The sequence below is a fragment of the Pteropus medius genome, unplaced genomic scaffold (genome assembly GCF_902729225.1).
Source record: "Pteropus medius unplaced genomic scaffold, Ma_sr-lr_union100, whole genome shotgun sequence".
Taxonomy (NCBI): domain Eukaryota; kingdom Metazoa; phylum Chordata; class Mammalia; order Chiroptera; family Pteropodidae; genus Pteropus; species Pteropus medius.
Genome location: NW_024343105.1, coordinates 1081319 through 1103913, shown reverse-complemented (window position 1 = coordinate 1103913; position 22595 = coordinate 1081319). Strand labels below are relative to the sequence as shown.

Sequence of the window (22595 nt, the reverse complement as noted above, 5' to 3'; positions counted from 1 at the left end):
TGTTTGGTAGATGGGAATCCTATAACTTTATCTGAGGTATATTCATCTGGGAAGTCAAGTTTGCATATATCACCTTGCTTTCAGAAATAACCAAGCTCACTGGTATCTGAGAAAGCCCGTCGATGAGGCACCATACTAAAGATATTTCACCAAATGCAACACGCCATCAAAATCATATGAAGCTGCATTAGTTCATGTACTACTAGGAAAGACAACTACTGCCAATTGATTGTAAGATGCTACCAACTGTAAAACAAATCCTGATTTTAGGGAACTTAAAATGTGAAAAAAAATATGCACCTTAAGTCAATAAAATACAGTAGTTCTTAGGCCATATTGCTGATAGAGGACAGTACTTATACTGTGAGGGTATTACTTAAAAATGGCTTTTTGGTACCATCTGAGGATCTCTCCATGTTTGTCTACCAATCTATCATTAGAACTATAAAAGGCAAGAAATGGAAATATATCTTATTTCCAGACCCCCATATACAGCTAATTACTATAGAAGAAAGAACCACCTGATTTGGTTTGGTTTCTCTTTAACTCCACAATCACTTTCTTCTGAATCTTATTCTAATAATGTAATTTACAGTGAATTTCAATGTTTATTTTGAGTCAATGATAAACATGGAGTTTTAGCCCACTCTTTGTGACAGGTTTTGAGCATGCTAGTAACCCAAGGAGAGGTACTTCAAAGCACTTTTCTTCATATCTGCTGCCTTTCATTCTCCTTCCAGGCACAAAGAGAAAGGCAAAAGGATTCTTTTCTGTAACAATGCTGTAATTCTTCTGTATAATGCTTTAAAAATCAATCAGCAAGAATAGTTTCAGACCAGGTCTGATCCCACCAGATTCAGAATCCATTGCCATATGAAATGGTTGTGAAATGCCATCAGGTTTCCCCATATGGCTTCTCAGGATAGAAAAACTTTTGCAATTTTGAGTTCTTGATTTGCATTTCAAAACTTATGAGACTGCTATAGAAATGAAAGGAAAAGGGCAAAGCAAATTCTTTTTCTTTCTTGGTTGAAACACCTGATAATGGCAGCCAATTTAAAGGAGTCACGTATTCTTTTCTTTACCAAATTCAATTACTTTTGAGATTTGAAGAATGAGGCAGACATGTCTGGTAGTATTTGTCTAGGGAACAGAGACTCCAAATTAAGTCTTCAGAGAATAGAAAAAATATCCAAGTTCAGTAATAATTGACTTTACTATATATTATGTCCTTCAATACCCAGACAAATTCTGGAAATTCTCAGAAGTATTTAACTAATTAATTTAGTGGTACTGGCAACCTAGAATGCACAGCTAAATCGTCTTTCTCTATGAGATCAAATTGCCTCTTTAATCTTAATAAGGACTTAACTTTCATTATTTATTAGTCATTTAGGAGATTTTTCCCCTCTAATTCCATAAACAATTCTAGCCCCTACACATTAACAGTAACAATTCTAGCCCCTACACATTAACAATAGAGTGATAATCTCAAATGTTAATAATCCAGTTAAGGAACTGTGAGCCTCTAGCTGTCAGAATACTAATTAGTTGAGATACAGGTTGAAAGAGGTGTTCTATGTGTCAAAATTAATAAGTCTTTGTAGTAGGCAAGAATAAACGGCCCCCCCACCCCCGCCCCTGCAAAGATGTCCCTATCCTCATTCCTGGACCCTGTGAATGCATTACCTCTCAAGGCAAAAGGGACTTTGCAGATGTGATTAAGTTGACACTTTTGAGATGGTAGATTATCCTGGATTATCCAGGGTAGGCCCAATGTAATCACAAAGGTCATAAGGAAAAGGAGGCAGGAGAGTCAGAGAAGATGTGACAAGGAAGTCAGAAGTCAGAGTGATGAGGGCCATGAGCTAAGTAACAGTGGTGGCCTCCAGAAGCTGAGGAAGTAAGAAAAGGAGTTCTCCCCTAGACTGCCCAGAAGAAACACAGCCCTGTCAAAACCTTGATTTCAGCCCAGTGAGACTGATGTCAAGCCTCTGACTTCTAGAGTTGTAAAATAATAAAACTGTGTAGCCTTAACTCATTAAATTTATGGTAATCTTATTAGAGCAAGAATAAGACGTGAATGAAGCTTTATTTCATTTGCACATGATATATTATTTATCGTGAGCTTTTTGAAAGAAAGAATGAGTAATTTTACAAAATGTAGGTACATTGCATGATTTTAATAATGCAATGTTCCTACATTTTGTAAAATTACTCATTCTTTCTTTCTTGGGCAAGGCAAAAAGATATAGAGGTTAAATAGCTCCAGACGAATCATATAATAGTCCTAAAGTAGACATTTTTTAAAAAATTTAAATTTGAAATTCTGTGCTCTATATGATAATAATAATGTAACATTTTAGGTGGAAAATAAAATACTTGTAACTTTGTTTCTGCCTTGAAAAATAAATTTTTGTACTAATTATTTGAGATCTCAATCTCACCTCAGGAGTTAAGTTATTGCTTAAACTTAACTATTTATACTCAACAAAACAAATTTGTATAATCCTTTTGGAAAAGTCACAATCAAATATGTCTTGGGATATACACTCAATTATATTAGAAAATGTACTTATACCATGGATATATTTATACAACAAAATGCTTATCCTATTGTATTTTGGGTCAAGCCATTATTTTGGCAAGATTGCGTATAAAAATTGTAAGGATTATTGCACTGTATTTTAAGTGTGGGATGCCAATGGAAAGTTTTGGGTACACAAGTGACAAGAGATTATTTATGTTCTAAAACTATGAAAAGCGACTGTGTGGAGAACCGATTGTGCGTTAGGGGCTAGGGTGAATGGTTGGAGAACTGTTCCAGCCCACCCTCCAGGTGATGATAGCTGCAATAGAGTGGTAGGAGGAGGAAGTGCAGGAATAGAGAACCAGCTAGGAAGCTACTGCAATAATTAATGCAAGCGGTGCTGGTGGTTTAGACCAAGGTGCTAGCTGTAATGGTAGGGGAGGCATTTAGACTCAGGATATATTTTCAAAGTTGGGTAGACATGATTTTATGATGGGTTGGATGTGTGGTATAAAGAAAAGGAAGAGTCAAAGATGGTGTACTAGGGGGAATAGTGTCCCCCAAAAGCTCACATCTACTCAGAATCTGTGAATTTGACCTTATATGGATACAGGGTCTTTGCAGGTCATACTAGATTAGGGTGGGCCCTAAATCCAGCAACTGCTGTCCATATAAGAGAAGGGAGATTTGGACACAGACACATACAGAGGAAAGACAGCTGTGTGACTGTGCAGGCAGAAACTGGAGTGATGTAGCTACAAGCCAAGGAATGTGACGAATGGACAACAGTCAGTAGAAGCTGGGAGAGGCAAAGAAGGATTCTTCCTCTCAAGCTTTCAGAGGGGGCATGATCCTGCTGACACCTCAATCTCAGACTTCTAGCCTCTAGAACTGTAAGAAAATAAATTTCTTTTATTTTAAGCTACTTGGTTTATGTGCTCTGTTACAAGTGCCCTAGAAAACGAATCCAGATGGCTCCAAGGCTGGCAGCCTGAGCCGACTGCAAAAGTGGAGAAGCCACATACTGAGAAACATGGGGACAGAAGGTTCGTAGAGAAATTAAAGCTGAACTTTTGATGTTTAGTCTCTCCCACCACACTCTCTCAGTTTGAGTTTATCTACCATATCTCAAATTATCATTGTTACGACTATTTTTTAGCATTGTGCCCTGACAATTAGTTCTTTAGTTCATCATTGTTTCTTGTGTCTCAGGTCTTCCTCTTTTTAAAAGATACTTATTGTTTTGCTAGAGTTTGTTTCCTCACAAGCCGGAGATGCTTGTGAGATATCTGAGAGGAGATGTTGAACAGGTATATAGATATACAAGTATGGAGCTTGGGGGATGCGGAAGCTAGCTAGAAATACTAGTTCAGAAATCATCATCTTGGCATACAGAGTATTTAAAGCAACAGGACTGGATGAGATCACTGAAGGAGAGAAAAAACATGGAGACAAGAAGAAAGAGGATTAAAGACAAGTGCAGAAAATGCCTATCAGAAACTTTAGATCAAGAATGGACTTAACGCCTGCTAGAAAACAAACTGGAAAACATTCTGGAAAATATTCTGGAAAACAGATTAATGACTGCCAGAGGCTGGGGTAAGGGAGGGAGTGCCAAGGGGGAGATCTGGGTAGTGGTAGAGTCCTTCTGGGTCTTGACTGTGGTGGCCTCAGGAGCATATGTGTTTGTTGAAACTTGCAGGATAAAAAGGGTGATTTTTACTATTTATAAATTATACCTTAATTTTAAAAAATGAAACTCAAACCTTTAAAAAGTTCAGAAAGCCAGGAATAGAAGGAAGCTGCCTCTGCTGGACATGGAGGCAGGAATTCTTATTCTCAGTGCTAACACCTTGGAATCATCCTTTTTAATGTCACAAATAAGGCAAAGGGGCAGAGGTTCTAGGTAACACAGTACAAAGGACAAAATAGAACAAACCTGTTATCTGCAAGATTCTTTATGACTTCTCAATTCACCCAGAGCAAAGCAGCAGAGTAAAGCCCAGGTCTTTCAGTGGCCCTGCAGTCCCTGCATACAGCTCTGTATTTATTTCTCTTGTGTCATTTGCTGTGCTCCCTTCGCCATCCCATCCCATCCACCCCTTTGCCCGCCTTGCTGCTCCTCCAGCATCCTGGCATGCTCTTGCGTCAGGGAGCTTTCACTTTCTCCTCCATCTCCCTGGACCTCTCCTCCTCCAGTTGTCTACATGACTGGCCTCCCTCAGGGAGTTGTTCAAATGCCATCTCCTCAAGCAAAATCTTTCTTTTCTATTGAAAATTCATATATCCCCATTCGCCACTGGCATTCACCATCTTCTTTTCCTGATTTATTGGTTAATGTACATCATCAACCAATATGTTACATACTTCAGTGCTATTCATTCTGTTTCCCCCTACTTGAAAGATATCAATTCACCAAAAAACACCTACCAGAACCAAAAGGAGTTCAGTAAGTAGGTATATGACATCCTGTAACTTTCCTTCATACCATCAAGACTAATTAGAAAACAGAAAAACTAAAGCTCGTTTCAACAGAAAAGTAAGCAAGTTGAATATCTGAGAATAAACCAAAGAACTAATGTGAAAGACCTATACGAACAACAAAAAAAAAATGTTTACTAAAGGACGTGTAAGAAGACATGAAAGAAGTGAGGAGATATTCCAAACTCTTGGAAAGGAAGATGATGTTGTCCAATAGACAGCCTATAAGTCAGAAATCAATTAAATTCCAAACAAAATTTCAAGAGAATTTTTACATGGAATGTCAGGTCATCAAGATGATTCTTAAATTGATCCAGAAGAGAAAACTGGGCAATATGCAGGAAATATCTGGAAAATAAAGAAGGGGACTGGCCTGACCATATTCATAAATGGGCCAAAAATTATCAATAATTTTAACTAGGAGTTGGCCAACTACAGTCCATAGGCCAAACACAGCCTACCCTCTGTTTTGTTTTAAATACTTTTGTGGCTTTTAGCATATTTAGAGTTTATCACCATAATGAACATCAGAACATTTTCATCACCTCAAAAAGAAATCCTTTACCTTTAGCACTCAACCCCACCTCCCCACCCCCGAGCTGTAAGCAACCACTAATCTGTTCTCTGTCTCTCTATATTTGCCTGTTCTGGACATTTCAAACATAAAATCATATTATATGTGGTTATCTGTGACTAGTTTATTTCACTTTCACTTAGCACAATGTTTTTGATGTTCATCCATGTCATATCAGGTATCAGTACTTCATTCCTTTTTATGTCTGAAAAATATTCCATTGCAAGGATCTACCACTTTTGTTTATCCATTCATCAGTTGATGGACATTTGTGTTGTTTCCACTTACTGGCTATTATGATCAATGGTGCTACAAACATGGGTGTGTAAGTTTTTGTGTAGACATGTGTTTTCATTCTCTGGGCTACGTAACTAGAAGTGAAACTGCTGGGTCACATGTTAATGCAATGTTTGAGGAACTGCCTCATTGTTTTTCAAAGAAGCTGAACCATTTTATGATCCCACCAGCAACTGCTATTAGAGTTCCAATTTTTCCACATCCTTGCTAATACTGGTTATTGTCTTTGATTTTAGTCATTTAAGTAGGTGTGAAGCATTATCTCATTGTGGTTTGGATTTGCATTTGCCTAATGATTAATAATGGTGATAGTGTCTTTTCTTATACTTATTAGCCCTTTGTAGATCTTCTTTGGAGAAACATCTATTTAAATCCTTTACCCATTCTTAAAATGATTTATCCTTTTATTGTTAAATTATAAGAGCCCTTTATTATGCTACCGTCTGTTTCTATAAATAAAATTTTATTTGAACATAGCCACATTCATTCATTTACTTACTGTCTGCAAAGCCTAAACTATTTACCATCTGACTCTTTACAAAAAAGTTTGTCAACCTTTGATCTAAATGATGAGTTACTGGGAAAAAACTAGATAAATATACTGGAAAAACAGAATAGCCAGTCCTGAAACAAATCCATGTACTTATGAGAAATTCAATTGTTGATAAAGGTTGTATTTCAAATCAGTGGGGAGAAATACAGGCTAATTTGTTAATAGTATTATAATAATTTACTAACCATTACAAAGAATAAAACTAGAATCCTACGTCATGCCATCCACAAGTTTGTTTTTTTTTTAAACCTAAAACCAAAAACTCCTTTAGAATAAAACAGAGAACATTGTTAGAAGGTTGGGGTAGGGAAGATTTTTTCCCTCTGACATAAAAATTAAATACTCTGTTACTATAAAAGGTACATTAATCAAGTTACAAGAAAATAGTTGTGTCATATATAATAGACCCATGAATAAGATAAAAGGCGTTCCTACAAATCATTTTTTGAAAGTGGCAATGGGTATGAATGGGCAAGTTGCAAAAAAAAAAAAAGTCAATGCTCAAACTCAGAAGAAATTGAAGAAATGCAAATGAAAACCAGCTATCAAACTTTCACCCATCATATAGAAACAAAGATAAAACAGATAATATTAAACACTGTAAAGATTCATAAAAACATACTCTTGAAACACAGTCAAGGGTAAATGTGGCTTCTGGTGTCTCCGACACCACAATGCCTGTTCTAGATTCTATGACAGGCATACAAAGAGGCATTTACCAAAAATGTTTGTTGGAACAACGTTCGTAGTAACAACCAACCATAAACGATATGAATGCCCATCAAAAGGAGCTTGATTCAATACATAACAGCAAATTCATACTATGAAATATTTGCTTCTGTTAAGAAGAATGAAGAAAATATATATTCACTTCAAGAGCTCTCCAAATACACTTTGTTAAGGGAAATAAAAATCAATTCATAGAATGGAATTTATTATTGTAATAATTATAATGATTATTTCAATGATTCACTTAAGAAAGTTGTGACATTAATATTTAGCAATGATATTTATGAATTGTGGGTATCTGAAAAAATCCACTCTTAGAAAAAATGCTTTTAGTACTAAAATTCATGAGTTTTACAAACAGCATATGCACATATATGTACATAGTGATGAAGAAACGGCTGAAATGGTACACGCCAAACTCTTGAGAGTAATCTCTGGGTAGGGAAATAAAATCTGGATGAGGGTGCTGGGGACTTTCATAATATAATTCCATCTTTATAATGAGTATGTACTTATATGTTAGTCGTATGGTTAAAAAAATCAAAACCTTTTAGACTCGAGTATAATTTAAATTTATTTTGTGGCTGATTTTTCTTGTGTGTGTATGTTTGTTCTTAGAAGATATAGAAATCTTTTAAAGTCCTAGAAAATATTTTAAGTTTTATAAAAGCTATGCAAGAGGAATTAAATCTTACATGTCCTCCATTCTAAGACATTGATTTTAAGATATATTGTTAATTTAATAAAAGCTTTTCAGGGCAAAACAAGACTTTCAATCACAGTGAACATATAAAATGATTATGTAAGATGCATTTCAGCTTCACTAATGTTTTGGGATAAAATGACAATTATTATATGCATTACATTTTGCAGAAACTATAGAAGTGTAGGTAAATAAGACTGCAATCTTGATTTTCCCCTTTGATGAATAAATATATGCTTGCGGATTATTGAAAATCAGACCCATCTGTCTCTGGCAGCAATATTTACAGAGCAAAAGACAATCAAGGGAAAACCCACTGTCCATAAAAATCTCCGCAAGAGTAAAGCACATTGCTCCTGAGTGATGCAAGATCTCACCTTATTTGGAAATGAAAATTTGCTGGATTCCACTTTGCCAGGTGCTTGAATAGCAGAAAGTGGTGGAAGCCAGGTCATCTCCTAAAGAAGGGGAACCAAACAACATTGTCATTCAGAGAGTATAGACAGTAACACATAAACAGCTATACCAGCCTGCTTCTAAGGCACAGAAGGGGTACGGAAGGAACAAGAGATGAATAAGGAAAGAAAGGGATTTTTTTTTGTTTTTTTTTTACAAAAAAGATGTGAGACTCATTTTTATTATTGTTTTTCCTAATTTTACCAATTCTTGGTTCTGTGGCTAACCCTACACCCTTGTTAAGTTCCCAACTGAAGGGACGACCCAGCACTAAAGGTTCTATGGAAAATACCTTGTGAAGATGGCTGCTTTTCTGGGATTTGATCCACAGAACTCACAGGGTGTTTTTGAAGGATCACATAAAGCACTTTTAACTTTAGGGATCATTATTAGAGGAGTTGTTTATTAGAAATTCATATTAGTATGAGGTTCCAATAAGCCCCACATATCACTTTGATCTTCACAAAAACATCACTCATGGAGGAATGAAAAACAAATCACACTTACGAAATGAGGAGAGTGTGTGTTGTGATTTTGATAACACCGGATTAAGAAGACAATGTTAGCTCAACATGCTAATCTGTCAGATGGTTTTTGACATACACTTTCACTAAACTGAGAGAGAGAGAGAGGCAGGGCTTATTTTAGTCACTTCCAGTATTCAGCCTCAGTTCCACATCCTGGAAGATATTTGCATTAACTAAATATAGTGAAATTAAATTGAATCGATTTCTGATTACCAGGAAACTGACAGTTTACAGATAGGTCCTGAGCCCTATCCTTCCACTTCTAAACCTCAGCAAGCGTAGAAGCAGTAGTTGATCCATTTAAAGAAAAGTGGAATTTAGAAGTGGAATTTCCTTCCACTTCTAAACCTCAGCAAGCGTAGAAGCAGTAGTTGATCCATTTAAAGAAAAGTGAGAACTTCTTTTTAGGTGAAGACATTTTCTCGCCTTTCTTGGTTGCGGGTGGTTGTGTTGACAAGGACTCTGTCAGGTTGCTGAAGTGAAAGAGTTTCTTGAGGGTGGTCTGGTGCCTCCTTTCCCTGGGTAAGTCTCCTCCCCCAGCACCTGGGATTGTGCAGATGCAGACCCACCCAGGGAGCAGAGGGAGGGTGAGTTTGTTCAAACATTCCTTGGAAGGATTTACTGACACTCCATCATCTCTCATCAATCGTAACACATGGGCCATAGGTGGGTTAAGCACATATGCATCTCCATTCTGCTGGTACCAAGGTTTCTCCAATGGAAAGCAAAGGAAAGTCCAGTGACCCTACGTGGCCCTCTTTTCCCTTTCCTTGTTCCCCAAATATCTGCCCCTTCCATCTTGTGTCTATTCCTCTGATATCTTGAGGAGGTTGTGTCCGGGAACATAGTGGACACCCAGTGCATTTCTGAATGAATGCCAGATCGAATAGTATCTGTGCAATGTCTCTACCTTTCTTTCTGGTTACCTGAACTACCATCCTGATCACACTTTCATTATTTTTAACCTGAATTACTTTAATAGCTTCCTGATTGGTTCTCTTCTGCTACAATTAATCCATCCTCCACACTCCTGCCAATTTTTAGTGCAGATCCCAACAAAAAGCTCCACTGCTTCAAAATCTTCACACACCATCATACACATAACGATGATGACACTGACAGCAACGATACCTCCTGTCGCACTTGAGAGTTTGAGTATTTCCACACGTTTTTTCACTCACATCCAACCTTTATAGTAATTATTACTACCTCCATATTGCACGTGAGGGAGTCATAAAGAAAAACCGATTTGCCTAAGTTCACTCAGTTCATAAAGGCCACCACTGAAATGTGCACACATATCTCCTCCCTCCCTGTCCAGTGATTGTTTTCACTCTACTGTATTTGCCCTAAAGACAAAGAGTATTCAAGACTTTCTACAACAAGGTTCCAGTTGTCAGCCTTGTGCCTTTTCATTAATGTGCACACATACTGCATATAAGAAAAAGCACAGTCTCTGCTTATACTTACACTATACCTTTTGTGTGTGAACGCCCTACCCCTATACGCCTTTTGTATTTCTATCCATCCATCAGGGCTCATCTCAAATGTCATTTATGTCTTGGGGCCCTGTTCATTCCCCTTCTGTTCCAGTATGATATGATAGCTCCCTTTTCATGCTCTTCCAAAGTGCTTGCTTTTTCTCTCTCATTTTAACTCTTAGGTTTTTTTTTGTGAGTTTAGTTTTATAAGCATTTAACCTCAATCTGCACGCAACTATCTCTCCCTCTTCTGATACCCATGCCCCAATGTAGAATAAAAATCACACTAAGGAATCCTAATAATCTCTTTCAAGAGTATTCAGTTTTACGAAACATAATCCCCAAGTAGGAATCCTAATAATTTCTTTCAAGAATACTCAGATTTATTAAGCATAAATAAAAATCACACTAAGGAATCCTAATAATCTCTTTCAAGAGTATTCAGTTTTACGAAACATAATCCCCAAGTAGGAATCCTAATAATTTCTTTCAAGAATACTCAGATTTATTAAGCATAATCCTTTAAAGAAGAACTGAACATTTCTCTGGAGGGACAGTGTCTACTCATCGGTATAGGCAAAGCACCTAAGTGTCCAAATCAACTTGCTGAACGGAACTCAATGAGAAAACCATATTTCAATGCAAAATTGCTCACTAACAGTACCTTAATTCTAGCTAAGTATTTCCAAATGATTTTCTCATCTAATGAATCCTGCTATGTGTATGAAGGAATAATAAGGACAACAAGGTTGCTTAAAACATTTAAATCCATTAGAATTTCCAAGATATAAGAATTATTCATATGAATTAAATATATTTGTTTTTAATACATGTGCAATGACTTTTTAAGATTGATTATCCATTATATTAAAATTCTCCACTAGGGTTGCATGGGAAAATTAAGGACAAATAGACGACTTCTATTTTTGATTCTGTCACTTACTAGCTCAATGAGCTTAGGTAAATCACATCTTCAGTAAGTCGTAGTGATTCAGAACAAAAACTTTAGAATCATTCAGACCTCAGCCTGTGGTATCTTAGAACCAAAGGAAACAGAGATGTTACCTATCCCATGGTTTAATCATGAGCATTAAATGAGATAATACACATAAATGGTCTAGTGCGGTCTCCTTATGTTTAATCATTAAATAAAAGACACACTGATTAATATCAAGCTGAGTCTCAGAATTCTTGTCTCTGAAATGAGAAATGCAATTTCTCTCTGAGATTTAGATGCTGGGAGTCTGAGGATGAAAGAATACAACATGGGAAACTGTTTTTATAGAAAAATGAAGTACTGTGCAAATGTAATCTGTAATTAAGCTAGCAACTATTAACACAAACTATGTATATCTATAACAGAAAACTATTTAAAGAGATTACTATGATTCCTAAGTACAATTGGTACTTTATATTAGAGAAAATGTCCATAAGTTTTCTTATGGGAATAGATTACTGATACAATAATAGCAGTGAGATAAGATTTGATAAAAAGGTGTTTAATCTGTACCTTACTCTTCATAGTGTTTTAATATGTAAGCAAAGGTAAAAATTTTCATAATTGCTAGAAGTTCATTTTGTTTACCCCACTTCATAGGGAAAAAAAGTTATTTTGTGGGAAGGTCACCAACCCCATGCCTCTGTGTGTACTGTTCTCACCCTGCGAAGCCCCTGACCCCCTGCCTCTACCATTTCTTCATCACACTTGCTCCTACTGCCCCCACCTGCTGTCCTTTAATCACCTCCTGGAACACAGGTAAGACAGGAAGAGAAATATAACATTCAAAGCCAATTACTCCAAAGTCTAGGCAGCTAGCTACCTTCTGGTATTTTAAACGCCTCTGACACTTCTTTGATCTGTCTTGTCTGCCTTCTTTCCGTTTTGATTCTCTTGTCACTTAGGAGTGATGCCATACCCTATCCCCTAGCACAGAGAGGTCGTCAGTTTTAAGCTTAGCCTCCTTAGCCAACTGATGGGATTATGAAACAAAATATCTGTTTTAACACAGCCTTACCAGGCCCATCTTCCTAAGCAGATATTTTGTTACTCAAGGGACGTGTTCCAAGGTGTCTTATTTCTTAGACAGGTGTAAAATGCCAAGTTTCTTATAGCAAGTACACTCATTTTTCTCCTAAATGAAAGAACAGATGGTTGAATAATGCCTTTCAGTAACTGTTCAAATTGTCTTCATCCCGCAGATACAGATTTTCAGAAGTCCAGTGGCACGTGTACAGCTTCCATTTTCATGTCTGTTGTACAGCAAGACTGACCAGGAGTCCCGAGAATCCATGGCTTCACGGTGAGTGGACACAACTTTCCTTTCCCTCCTTTCCCTTGGAGCTACTCATTTACTCTGATGTCATCTGCATCCACCTGTCTTAGGACAAATGGCTGGAGGCTTAGGGCATCGTAGCTCTTTGTTATTTAAGAGAAGAAACAAAATTGAATTTTAGCCTGAAATTGAATCTTAGATTCAAAATATAGAGTTATGAAGATCTGCAAAGTGTAGTAAGTTTGCAAACAGATTAAACCAGAAAAAAATGTAAATATTGTTTTAATCTTCATACTATAGTCAGTGACTAGAAAAGCCCTTTCTCTGGTCCACCCCCCACTCCCCAACCTCTGCTTCCCCTCAGTAATCTGCCCTGGTCACGGCCACAAAAGCATTCCATCTAAAATTGTCACTACACTGCGCTTGCTGAAAAGCTTCTAGGGACTCTGCTCCAAATGTTCTAAGATGCTCTACCACATGATGTCATCAAGGGATGCTGCAGTGTTACTGCCTGTTCCCCTCCATTCTCTGTTACACGTGATTTGTGTCACTTAATATTTACATGCTACCTGGGGCCATGAGTTTTCCTTCTATAAACTGCCACTATCAGATCGGAAGCTTTTTAAGCCCTACTAGATTATAACTTCTTTGAGAGAAGGGGTTCTGTTTTACAAAGCTCTTGTATATCTCCAAATATACAAGCACAACGGGTGCAATAATAGGATTTCATTTAATCTCTCTGAGTTCTCTTTTTTCACCTGTAAAATGATGGCAACGGTGAATCACACTTGTTCTACCAAACACACATAGCAGCTGCTACGATTGAGAGATCAAATTACTTCCTTCTCCTTCAGCAAAGTCTCAACATGGGCTGCCAACTCTGAGGTCGGCTGGAGAGGACGGTCTCTTTCCCCAGGCCTGGCAAACGACCACACTTAACTCGAGAATCCTCTGTGCTTGGAAATGTAGTTTTCTCAACAAAATCCTGGATTAATTCTGTCACATGGGAATCAAAACGTAACGTGCCAGAGTTGATTTTTATGTGTGGCTGTGGCTGTGGCTGTGGCTGCTGCAGATCAGAGCATTATTTTTTTTCAGTTTCTATATCAGAAGAATCACTCAGCTTTTCAGTTCCTTCACATGGATTATTTGTGTTATGACACTCTGATCAGATAAGTGCCGCCAACAAGAGAACATGGTAATTTTTATTATACAGCATGTGCTTTACATGCCGGTAGCACACAGGAGCATGGATATGGTAAAAGGGATAAAGCTCCCGTAGCCTGTACCTGGGATGCAGAGCACCAGCCCCTGTGTAGATAAAGTGGGAGGAACACCAGTGAAACTAGATCATACCTTCTAATTGTCAATCCATCCTTGACCTTTAACCAGGGTCAGACTTGAAGGCTGGGCAGATTTGAGCTCAGAACAAGATCACGGCTCAAACCTCTAAGTTGGTGCCTAAGTCAGCAAAAATCCAAGAACACGCTCATTCTGCTACCACAGTAGAAAGACCTACAGTTTGAAGAATAATAGTAATATAGTGCATTCGGTTCCACTGATAATAACCACAATCATTATTCTGATGGAAAGCTTTTGGAAAAACAGTGGCTGCTGAAAAAAAAAATACCTTCTTTACTAAAAATTTTTTAAAAATCTATTTTTCATAGTATAATTTAGGTTGCTAAAATTACAAATAAGCGAATAACCAATAAAAACCTGTAATAACATCATTATCAAACATCATAGTAAAATCTCATTTCTTTGAAGTAAAAACTTGTCCAATTTGAATCAAAGTTGACCTGAGAAGGAAATCCCCAGGCTCTGTGTGTGTATTTTCTGGTCTGGAAGCACACCCTTGGGTGAGAGGGTCTCCAACTGGAACACCAGCTAACCTCATTCACTGCAACACTGGGGCTCTTTAATGTATTGCTCTCCCCAATCTCTGTGAGGTTAACCTCTGAAGATGGAAGGAGGCCCTCAAACAGTCTCCAAAGCCACCTCAGGCTTGTGCATCACACGTGCCCCTGGGTCTGTAAGATTTCCGCTTCTCAGAAAGCTGAGGCCACACGGAGTCTGGCCTTCCATTATTTCCTTCATATCGTAGAGTGCCATTCATTGTAAGGAACTCAGTCTTAGGCACCATCTCTCACCTTCCTGACTTCAGCTGTCTCTGCAAACTCTGGACTCTCCAAGGAAAGGGTAAGAGAACTGACTGAAGTTGCTACAACTGTCCATTTTTTAAAAAGCTATTTCATTCTAGATCCTTTCATTTTGAACTTTCCTGAGGATTTCTTGTTCTATATGCAGTTTTGTTGTTTTCCAGTTATCTTTGGGGGCAGGAAGATGGATGTGACCCATCTTCGCTATTGTCTTTCTGTGCCCCTGCTCCACCTATTTACTTAGGATGTTTTGGAACAGCAAAAAAGCATACATTTCTCAAATTCATTTTTAGATTCAACTGGCTTTTAAGGTTCATTTTGTTTCTGTGTTTTGAACATACAATAATTCTCACTCTTTAATTTGGGGATCGATCCTAGAACTGACCACTGTGTGAAAATGTCAAAAGCAGTAATGTCTACATTGGTATTTCAGGATTTAAAGGAGAGGATTTTGATGTTGAGTGTACAGCTGCAGGAACGTAATGACTCTTGTCAAACCCAGGTGGCAACTTCATCCCTGAGTTCCTGCTGCAGCACACACACACCTGCTAGTTTCCTGCACTCTTACAAACCCGGTACTTCTGATAAGAAGTGCTAATTGGTCTAATTTTAAGAGATGCTTTTTAAAAAAAGAATCAAACAATTGAGAGGTAATAAGAGGATTTTCCAAATGCTAAATCTGGGGCTGGAACAGATCATTTATAAGAATAAATCACATTAAGCCTAGGTTTCTGAGAAGTGAGCCAAATTCCTGACCAGCTTTTAAGAAAGGTCGTGTTGTTAATGACACCACTGTCACCTTGTTTCTGATCTCCATAGCCCCTTTTAGTGGTGGTGCAAAAATCCAGAAATTAGCCCTTGTAACAGATGTATAGATTATAATTAGTCTTGACATGAGCTGTGGTTTGCAACAAATTGCTCCCTGGGTAAAGATGGTTTATTGGGGCTGATGGAGAAGTCTCTGGGGGTGACACGACTTCTGGTTCACCAGCAGAGGGTGAGTCTCACTGCGGTGTTGTTGCAAGCACAGGCCTGCTGAGGGCGCGTCTTCTCCCCCTCTAGCCCTTTCCTAGGTTACTTCCTGCCAAACACACAGGTTCCTGTCTATCAACCTTGCCCAGTTATTTCTTCTTGGTGTGAGGAGTGATTTATAAATCACTGAGTAGCACTGTCCCAGTCCAGCAGGGATGGTTTCTGGTCTTAACGACACTTGTGAAGGCAGAATGATGTTACAGGAGACCGGAAATGTCCAGATATGGGCAGCCATGTCCAGAGGCTGGAAGAAAGGTGGTTAGCCTTGGAAAAACCATCTTTTTCTTTGAACTATGATGATAAAATAGCCTTAAAAAGTAGAAGCAGAAGACTAAAATGTCCCACCCCTGCCAATAAAAAAAAAATTCCTAGGTCTGCAAGAAAAGAGAAGTTGGGGCCAAAGTAAAAACAGAATGACAACTACTTCTATGGAAGAAAAGGCATTACAAAGACTGAGTTAGTACAGCCTGATATTCTGTGAAAACAAGAAAAAAAGATAAAAGAGGAAAGCGCCAAATTGATGTCTAAAGAAGATCCTGAACTCAGGTGCTAAACATGTCTATAATGGAGAAGGAAAAAAAGAACTCTAGGGAAATAGGAGACAAAGACAATCTTGCAGAATGTGAGAAGGAAAGGTCAGAACACACAGGACAGATGGACAACCTACAGATTTCAGACAGATGTTTTCATTCTTTCATCCTCGCCCATAACACAGGCTAAGTTCCAGGTCTCAAGAAGGGGTGGGTGGTCGGTCATGCTGGAGATTCTGACTTTTCAGTTTCTGCCCGTGCATCCAGACGTGCCTTCCACTGCATACACATGTGAGCAGCTATCATGTGCCAGGTGGCTTCAACACGGAATGCAACAGACATGGTTCCACTCTCAGGAAGCATGAGAACCAGTGAGAGGGACCAGCAATAAACAATGAACAAAGAAATGTAAGTACAACAGGTCCACATTCCTCCTGGTTGCTGTGTTTCTTTTTCTTTTTGGAGTGTGTGTGATGGAGCCGCCCAGCCACTAACACCTATCCTTGCCTTCAAGGGTGCTGGTTGAGGAAGCACATTCTTCATGGTGGATGCTTTGGTCTGATGAATCTAATTAGTGATTTGGCAGAAAAGCAGCATGAGAGGGGAGTGGCTGCTGTACCAGATATCTGAGGCGCTGACTTGTGGAAAAACATTACCTATGGCTTGTGGAGACAACAAGCACATACAGGGAAGAGTACCTAATTATAGGTAAACATTATTGACAAATCTTTAGCTAGACTAAGAAAAAAAGAGAGGAGACTCAGATAAATATTAGAGATGAAAGAGGAGGCATTAAACTGATACCTTGGACATAAAAGAGATCATAAAAAGCTGTTATGAGCAATTAAGACACAACTAAATTGGATAATCTGAAAGATAGGCAATTCCTAGAAACATGCAACCTTCCAAGACTGAATCATGAATAAAAAGAAAGTCTGAATGGACCAATTACTAGTAAGGAGTTTGAATCAGTAATCGAAAACCTCCCAACAAAGAAAAGTCAAGGACAAGATGGCTCCACTAAAGATTGATATCAATACTGCTCAAACTATTCTAAAAAACTAAAGAGGAAGGCACATTTCTGGACTCATTTTCCAAGGCCAGATTTACACTGATACCAAAGCCAGACAAGGACACGACAAGGAAAACAGAACAAAACAAAACAAAAACTACAGGCCAATACCTCTGATGAACATATATATAAAAATCTTCAGCAAAATACTAGCAAACTGAATTCAAGGATAATATACCACGATCAAGTGGAATTTATCCCAGGGATGCAAGGTTGGTTCAATATACACAAATCAATAATTATGTTATACCACATTAACAAAATGAAGGATAAAAGTCATATTGTCATCTCGAGAGATGTAGAAAAAAAAGCATTTCATAAAATTCAACATCCCCTCATGATAAAAACTCTCAACAAATTGGGTATAGAAGAAATTTACTTCAACGCAATCAAGACCAAATATGACAAGCTCTAACATTGTATTCAATGGTGAAAAGCTGAAAACTTTTCTTCTAAGATCATGAATAAGACAAGGGTGCCTACTCCAGCAACTTCTATTCAACGTAGTATTGTTAAGTTCTAGCACAGCAATTAGGCTAGAAATAGAAAAAAAGGCATCTAAATCAGAAACGATCAAATAAAACTGTCTCTATGAGGGATATTACTGGCGTAAGGAAATCTACTAAAACTCTTATACTATGGTGATGGCTACACAACTCTGTAACGTTACTGTATACCACTGAATTGCACACTTGAATTGGATCAGTTTTTGTGACGCAAACTCTCCTCAATGAAACTGTAAGAAAGGAGAGCCACAGAGGGCTCAACGATGCCCTGCAGGTAGCGAGTAGAGCAGTGGCACCCACACGATGAAGACCCTGACACTCAGGACTCAGGGAAGGCACATGAAAATGCACGACTACCTCTCAGGAGGAAGGGAAGTGTGGGGAACATTTAAATTACAATTCTCAGAGGGGTTTCGAAAAACTGGCTCGGAAAAGAACACACTAGGTGTTTCTGAAGTTTCCTAATAAAGAGCCAGCAGCAGAGTCAGGTCACATTATTTTGATCACATTTCAAGAAATGAAAAGAAAGGTTAAAAAAAAAAGGACAAAGGTCATCTGTCTACCTAGTACAAACAGATGGTTGTGTTTATGTAGTTAGAGGAGTAACACAGGAAGACTTCCAAAGTTCCACGAGGCACATTTGCTAAAAAAAAATGCTTCAGGTTGGCAGAAGGTAGAAATCCTGTATTGGGTAAATATTTAACAATATTGACAAATTTTTAACACTAATATCTCATTTGCAGTGGAATATAGTTATGCTCTGAAATTTCTTTCCCCATTCTGTTTTATGAGTGATGATCAAAATCAAAACATAATCACCTATTGAGGATGAATCCTGCACCTGTGAAACTGTATTTCAAACAAGCAAGCTTCTGATTACGAGGGGGAGGGAACTGGTCTGGGGCAGTGTGTCCTTGCCACCCTTTCTGTGGTGGTCTTCAGGCTCTCAGACGATGGGCTGTTGGTACATCCTCAAAAAACTGCTGAAATCATCTCTTATCATTCCTGTCTGCACAACAAATAGGGCTCAATGTGGACTTCAGGCAAAATTTAAGAGGGCTCAGATCTGAGGCATTCAATAGCAGCCCTGCTGAAGGTAGAAGCCAGACCACTGTTGAGTGTCATGATCGTGATCTGCAGAAGACGAGAGACAGGTGGCTTGGGCAGAGCGCCAGGTGAGCCCGTCAGGGGGCATGGAAAATAGGAATCATAGATTCTGCTGGAGGGCCTTGCGGTGCAGTTGGGGAGACAGGAGTCTACAAATACATGTGTGCAAAACAATCTCTGGGGTGTGTGTGGCAAACTCTAAAGACGGGCACGGGCAGTGATGTTTGGAACTGAGTGAGGGGCAGTGCTCAGGGCCGCATGGAGGGCTGCCTGGAGGAGGCAGGAAGTGCGCGTAAGCTGGTAACAAAAGTGAAGTCTGGGTAATTCCAGGAACAGGCTGGCAGGGAATTTGAGCAGGAGTGAAGGGACCAGTGGGCAATGAAGGAGAGTAATGAGCAAGGACTCTACAGTGCTTTGAATGCCAGACTGCCGTGGAGGGTGTGGGGTGGCAGCTGGAGGTCAGTGAGTGTTTGAACATGGAGGGTCACATGAGCCAGGTGCTGCTTTAGGCAGTGCGACTTGGCAACAGTCTACCAGACAGCTTGGATAGGGGACAGCGGGAAGGAAGGCAACCTTCTGGGAAGAAAAGCTTTTTAAAAGGTTGAGAAATATAATTACAATAGGCTGGGAATGAGGAGGTGGCGGGCTCCAGGAAAAATCAGATGTTCTAACATCAGAGTGAGGAATTGCTTTTAGAGGACAGAGAGGGCGGGGCCAACTTCTGATCTCAGAACCGAATTCTTCGAAGGCGGTTTTGCGAGCACACCACACCCTGGGCTCAGGGGATGACTGAATGGAGCAAGCAGGTCCACCCCAACCCCTAGACCCCAGCCCTGCTCTGCATAGCCCTGCCCGGGCACTGTCCGGGCACTGCCAGGGTGGGCTAAGCTCCCTTTGCTCTCTTGGGTTGTCCTTTCTTTACTGCAGATAGCAGTGGACTTGGTCAGTTTGCATCTAAGTTAACAAACAAACAAACAAATAAACAAACAATATATACTGACTCGCCTGATATATTCAACTGCATTTAGGAGTTTCATGTGGTCTCTGTCTGGCTTCTGGCCATACAGAAGAAACTTGAAATTCAGAATTTGGAGACCCGATGAACATACATTAGTTAGTGAGCATCACAAAATAGCATGAAATTTAGGGAAACATTGTGTATTTTAGATCAGAGGGGCTATAGGGGTTCAGAGCCATGTAGAATCAATGACTAAACAATGTAAAAAGTACAAAGAATCTGAAAACGAGCAGGGCAGCCTTACCTGAGGAACACCTGCTCGCCTCTTAATGAAGGTGAAACTTGTGAACAGAGGAAGTATAGGGCTTTGAGGAAGCAAAAAAATATCTGAATTGATGTGAAGAGCAGATGGAATAGTGGAAGGGCTAGCGGAATCACTGAGTCACCTTTAACTGGAACTTTAACATCTAAAATTACAATTCAAGTGTGAGGCTGCCAAGTTCAGCTCCTGGGGCTACTGCTGATCAAAGCACAAACATCTAATCTATTTTCAAAGGCACTGCATAATGGGCATCCACTGCGTGAGCTCCAGCAAGCACCTTCTCTACATTATGTCACACAGTCCTTCGAACAAGCATGAGGGAAGCACAATTGCCCCACCTAAGATGGGGAAACTGAGGATTGGAGAGGTTTGAGAAGTTGCCCAGGGCTACACAACAGGAGGTGGGGGAGGGACACCTCCACCCGCCTCTGAGCCACCTGGTCTCTGTGCTGACCTCCAGTGGGGATGTCACCCACCAAAGGAGGCTGGCCACTGAAACGGCTCCTGCTGCCCCTGACAGAGAGACCTCTGTCACTGCCCAAGTCCTGGACACAGCTGCAGACAGTGGGTGGGGGCCCCAGGGATCCACGGTGAATCTCCCAGAGGGGGCATCTACTGTCTAGCAGAACAGCAGAGCTAGGTGCAGAGGACGAGGTACTTCTAGATAGAGACTATTGGTAAGAGGGTATGTGATGCTAAGTGGGTATCCTGGGACTAAAGTCACCTTTTGCCCAGAGCAAGTGGCCTACGATTTTCTGAATAAATGGTCAGGCTTTTGAGCACATTGTGGCTTAGGTGCTTCTGTTTTTAAACGGACACTTATTGAGGGCCTCCTGTGTGGAGGGCTCTGTGCTGAGTTCTACACAGGTTTTGAGAAAGTGCCACCGGGAGTTACCAGCTCTCTCTGCACAGAGGAAGCCTTCCATTCCTCCAAAAGCTCTGACTTGGTGCTACTGGACTCCAGGCCCAATACCAAGTCTCCACTCTGACACCTGCTGACAACAGCCAGTGGCTGGTGTACCCCGAGGGCCAGCTGTTCAGAGGCAGGAAGCTCCAAGTCATGCGCGGCTGCACTGAGCATGCTGGGCCCTAGGTGGTGGTCTCCCAGCTGTTCTTCATGGAGGGAAGACACCACCCTGGACACTGGGGCATCAGCTTGGCCATGGTGGGGTTGGGCGTTTCTGCTGCCTGGCGCCATGAGCATCCTTCTCAGTCCCAAGTACAAGGTTCCTAATTTCTGACGCTCTTAAGTTACCTCCGAAGAGGACTGCTGGCTTAACACCTCCAGCATTTGGCAGGCTTTCCACTCTGTTCCTCTCCTTTCTGCAGCCATGAAAGTGCACTGAGGATCTGGTTTCTACCAGGCACCCTTCCTGCAGCCCCACCTCTACCGCAGACTGGCCAGACACCTTCACCAGTTTCCAGAGCTGCACAGCAGATGGCCTGCAGCCTGCGTCCTGCTTGGCCTGGCCTGAAACACAGGCTCAGCTTGCAAAGCAGGCCGGAGTTACTTAAAACACACACACACACACAAATTAAAAATTAAAAAACCAGAAAACCTATGAAAATACAGCACTGCTAGTTCAAATGGGCAGCCTGCATGTCCATATGGCCCGGGCCACTGCCGGTCTGACTGTGTAATTAAGACAGGCTTTGGTTGGCTTGTTCCAGGCCCAACAGCCAAAGGCAGAGTGGCCTCTGGAGCAACAAGCCAGAGCCATCACTGCGCCTACTTCATGTCCTCTGGGGGCCTGTGTGGTGGTGCTTCCCTTGCCTGGCACACACTTCCTTGGTCTCTTCCTGCCCTGCTTCAGCTCTCAGCTCCTACAGGTCTACGGCTCCTCACAGTACACAGCAGAGTGAGGCTCGACAAGTGCTCATATTCAGTGAATGAAGGAATGTACCACTGATCGAGAAAGGGATGAAGCAGTGGAATCTTAGACAGTGACTGGGATGGGAGGTGAAGGAAAGGGGATTATAGCAGATACAGAAGGCAAGAGAAGTATGTGTGTTTGTACATTCCAGCACAATTCCTCAATTATCAGCAATACTGGCTGAGACAGGACTGGCAGCCTGTCTCTCTCCTGCCCCCACCTCCATCTTCTCTTTTACGTGAATGTCAGTGCCATCCATATGGACACCCATCTGTCTATGTATCTATGTATCCATCGATCAAGAGTGTTTGTGAGGGCATCTCTGAGTGTACTATATATGTCTCTCTCTCTCTCTCTCTCTCTCACACACACACACACACACACACACACACACACACATACACACACACAAATATAGTAAAAAGGAA

The 22595-nt window shown here is 40.2% G+C and overlaps 1 protein-coding gene across 5 annotated transcripts in view; it reads right to left on the bottom strand.

Annotated features, from left to right (window-relative positions):
• AFF3 (ALF transcription elongation factor 3) overlaps positions 1-22595 on the bottom strand; it is a 461951-nt gene that overhangs the window by 154830 nt on the left and 284526 nt on the right. For 4 of the 5 annotated variants that reach the window (XM_039867117.1, XM_039867115.1, XM_039867114.1 and 1 more), the window contains one exon: positions 8245-8325. The exons of the other annotated variant lie outside the window; for it this stretch is intronic. In XM_039867117.1, coding sequence (XP_039723051.1) covers positions 8245-8325 — 81 coding nt within the window. The remainder of the gene's footprint in view (positions 1-8244; positions 8326-22595) is intronic. 5 annotated transcript variants of the gene reach the window in all.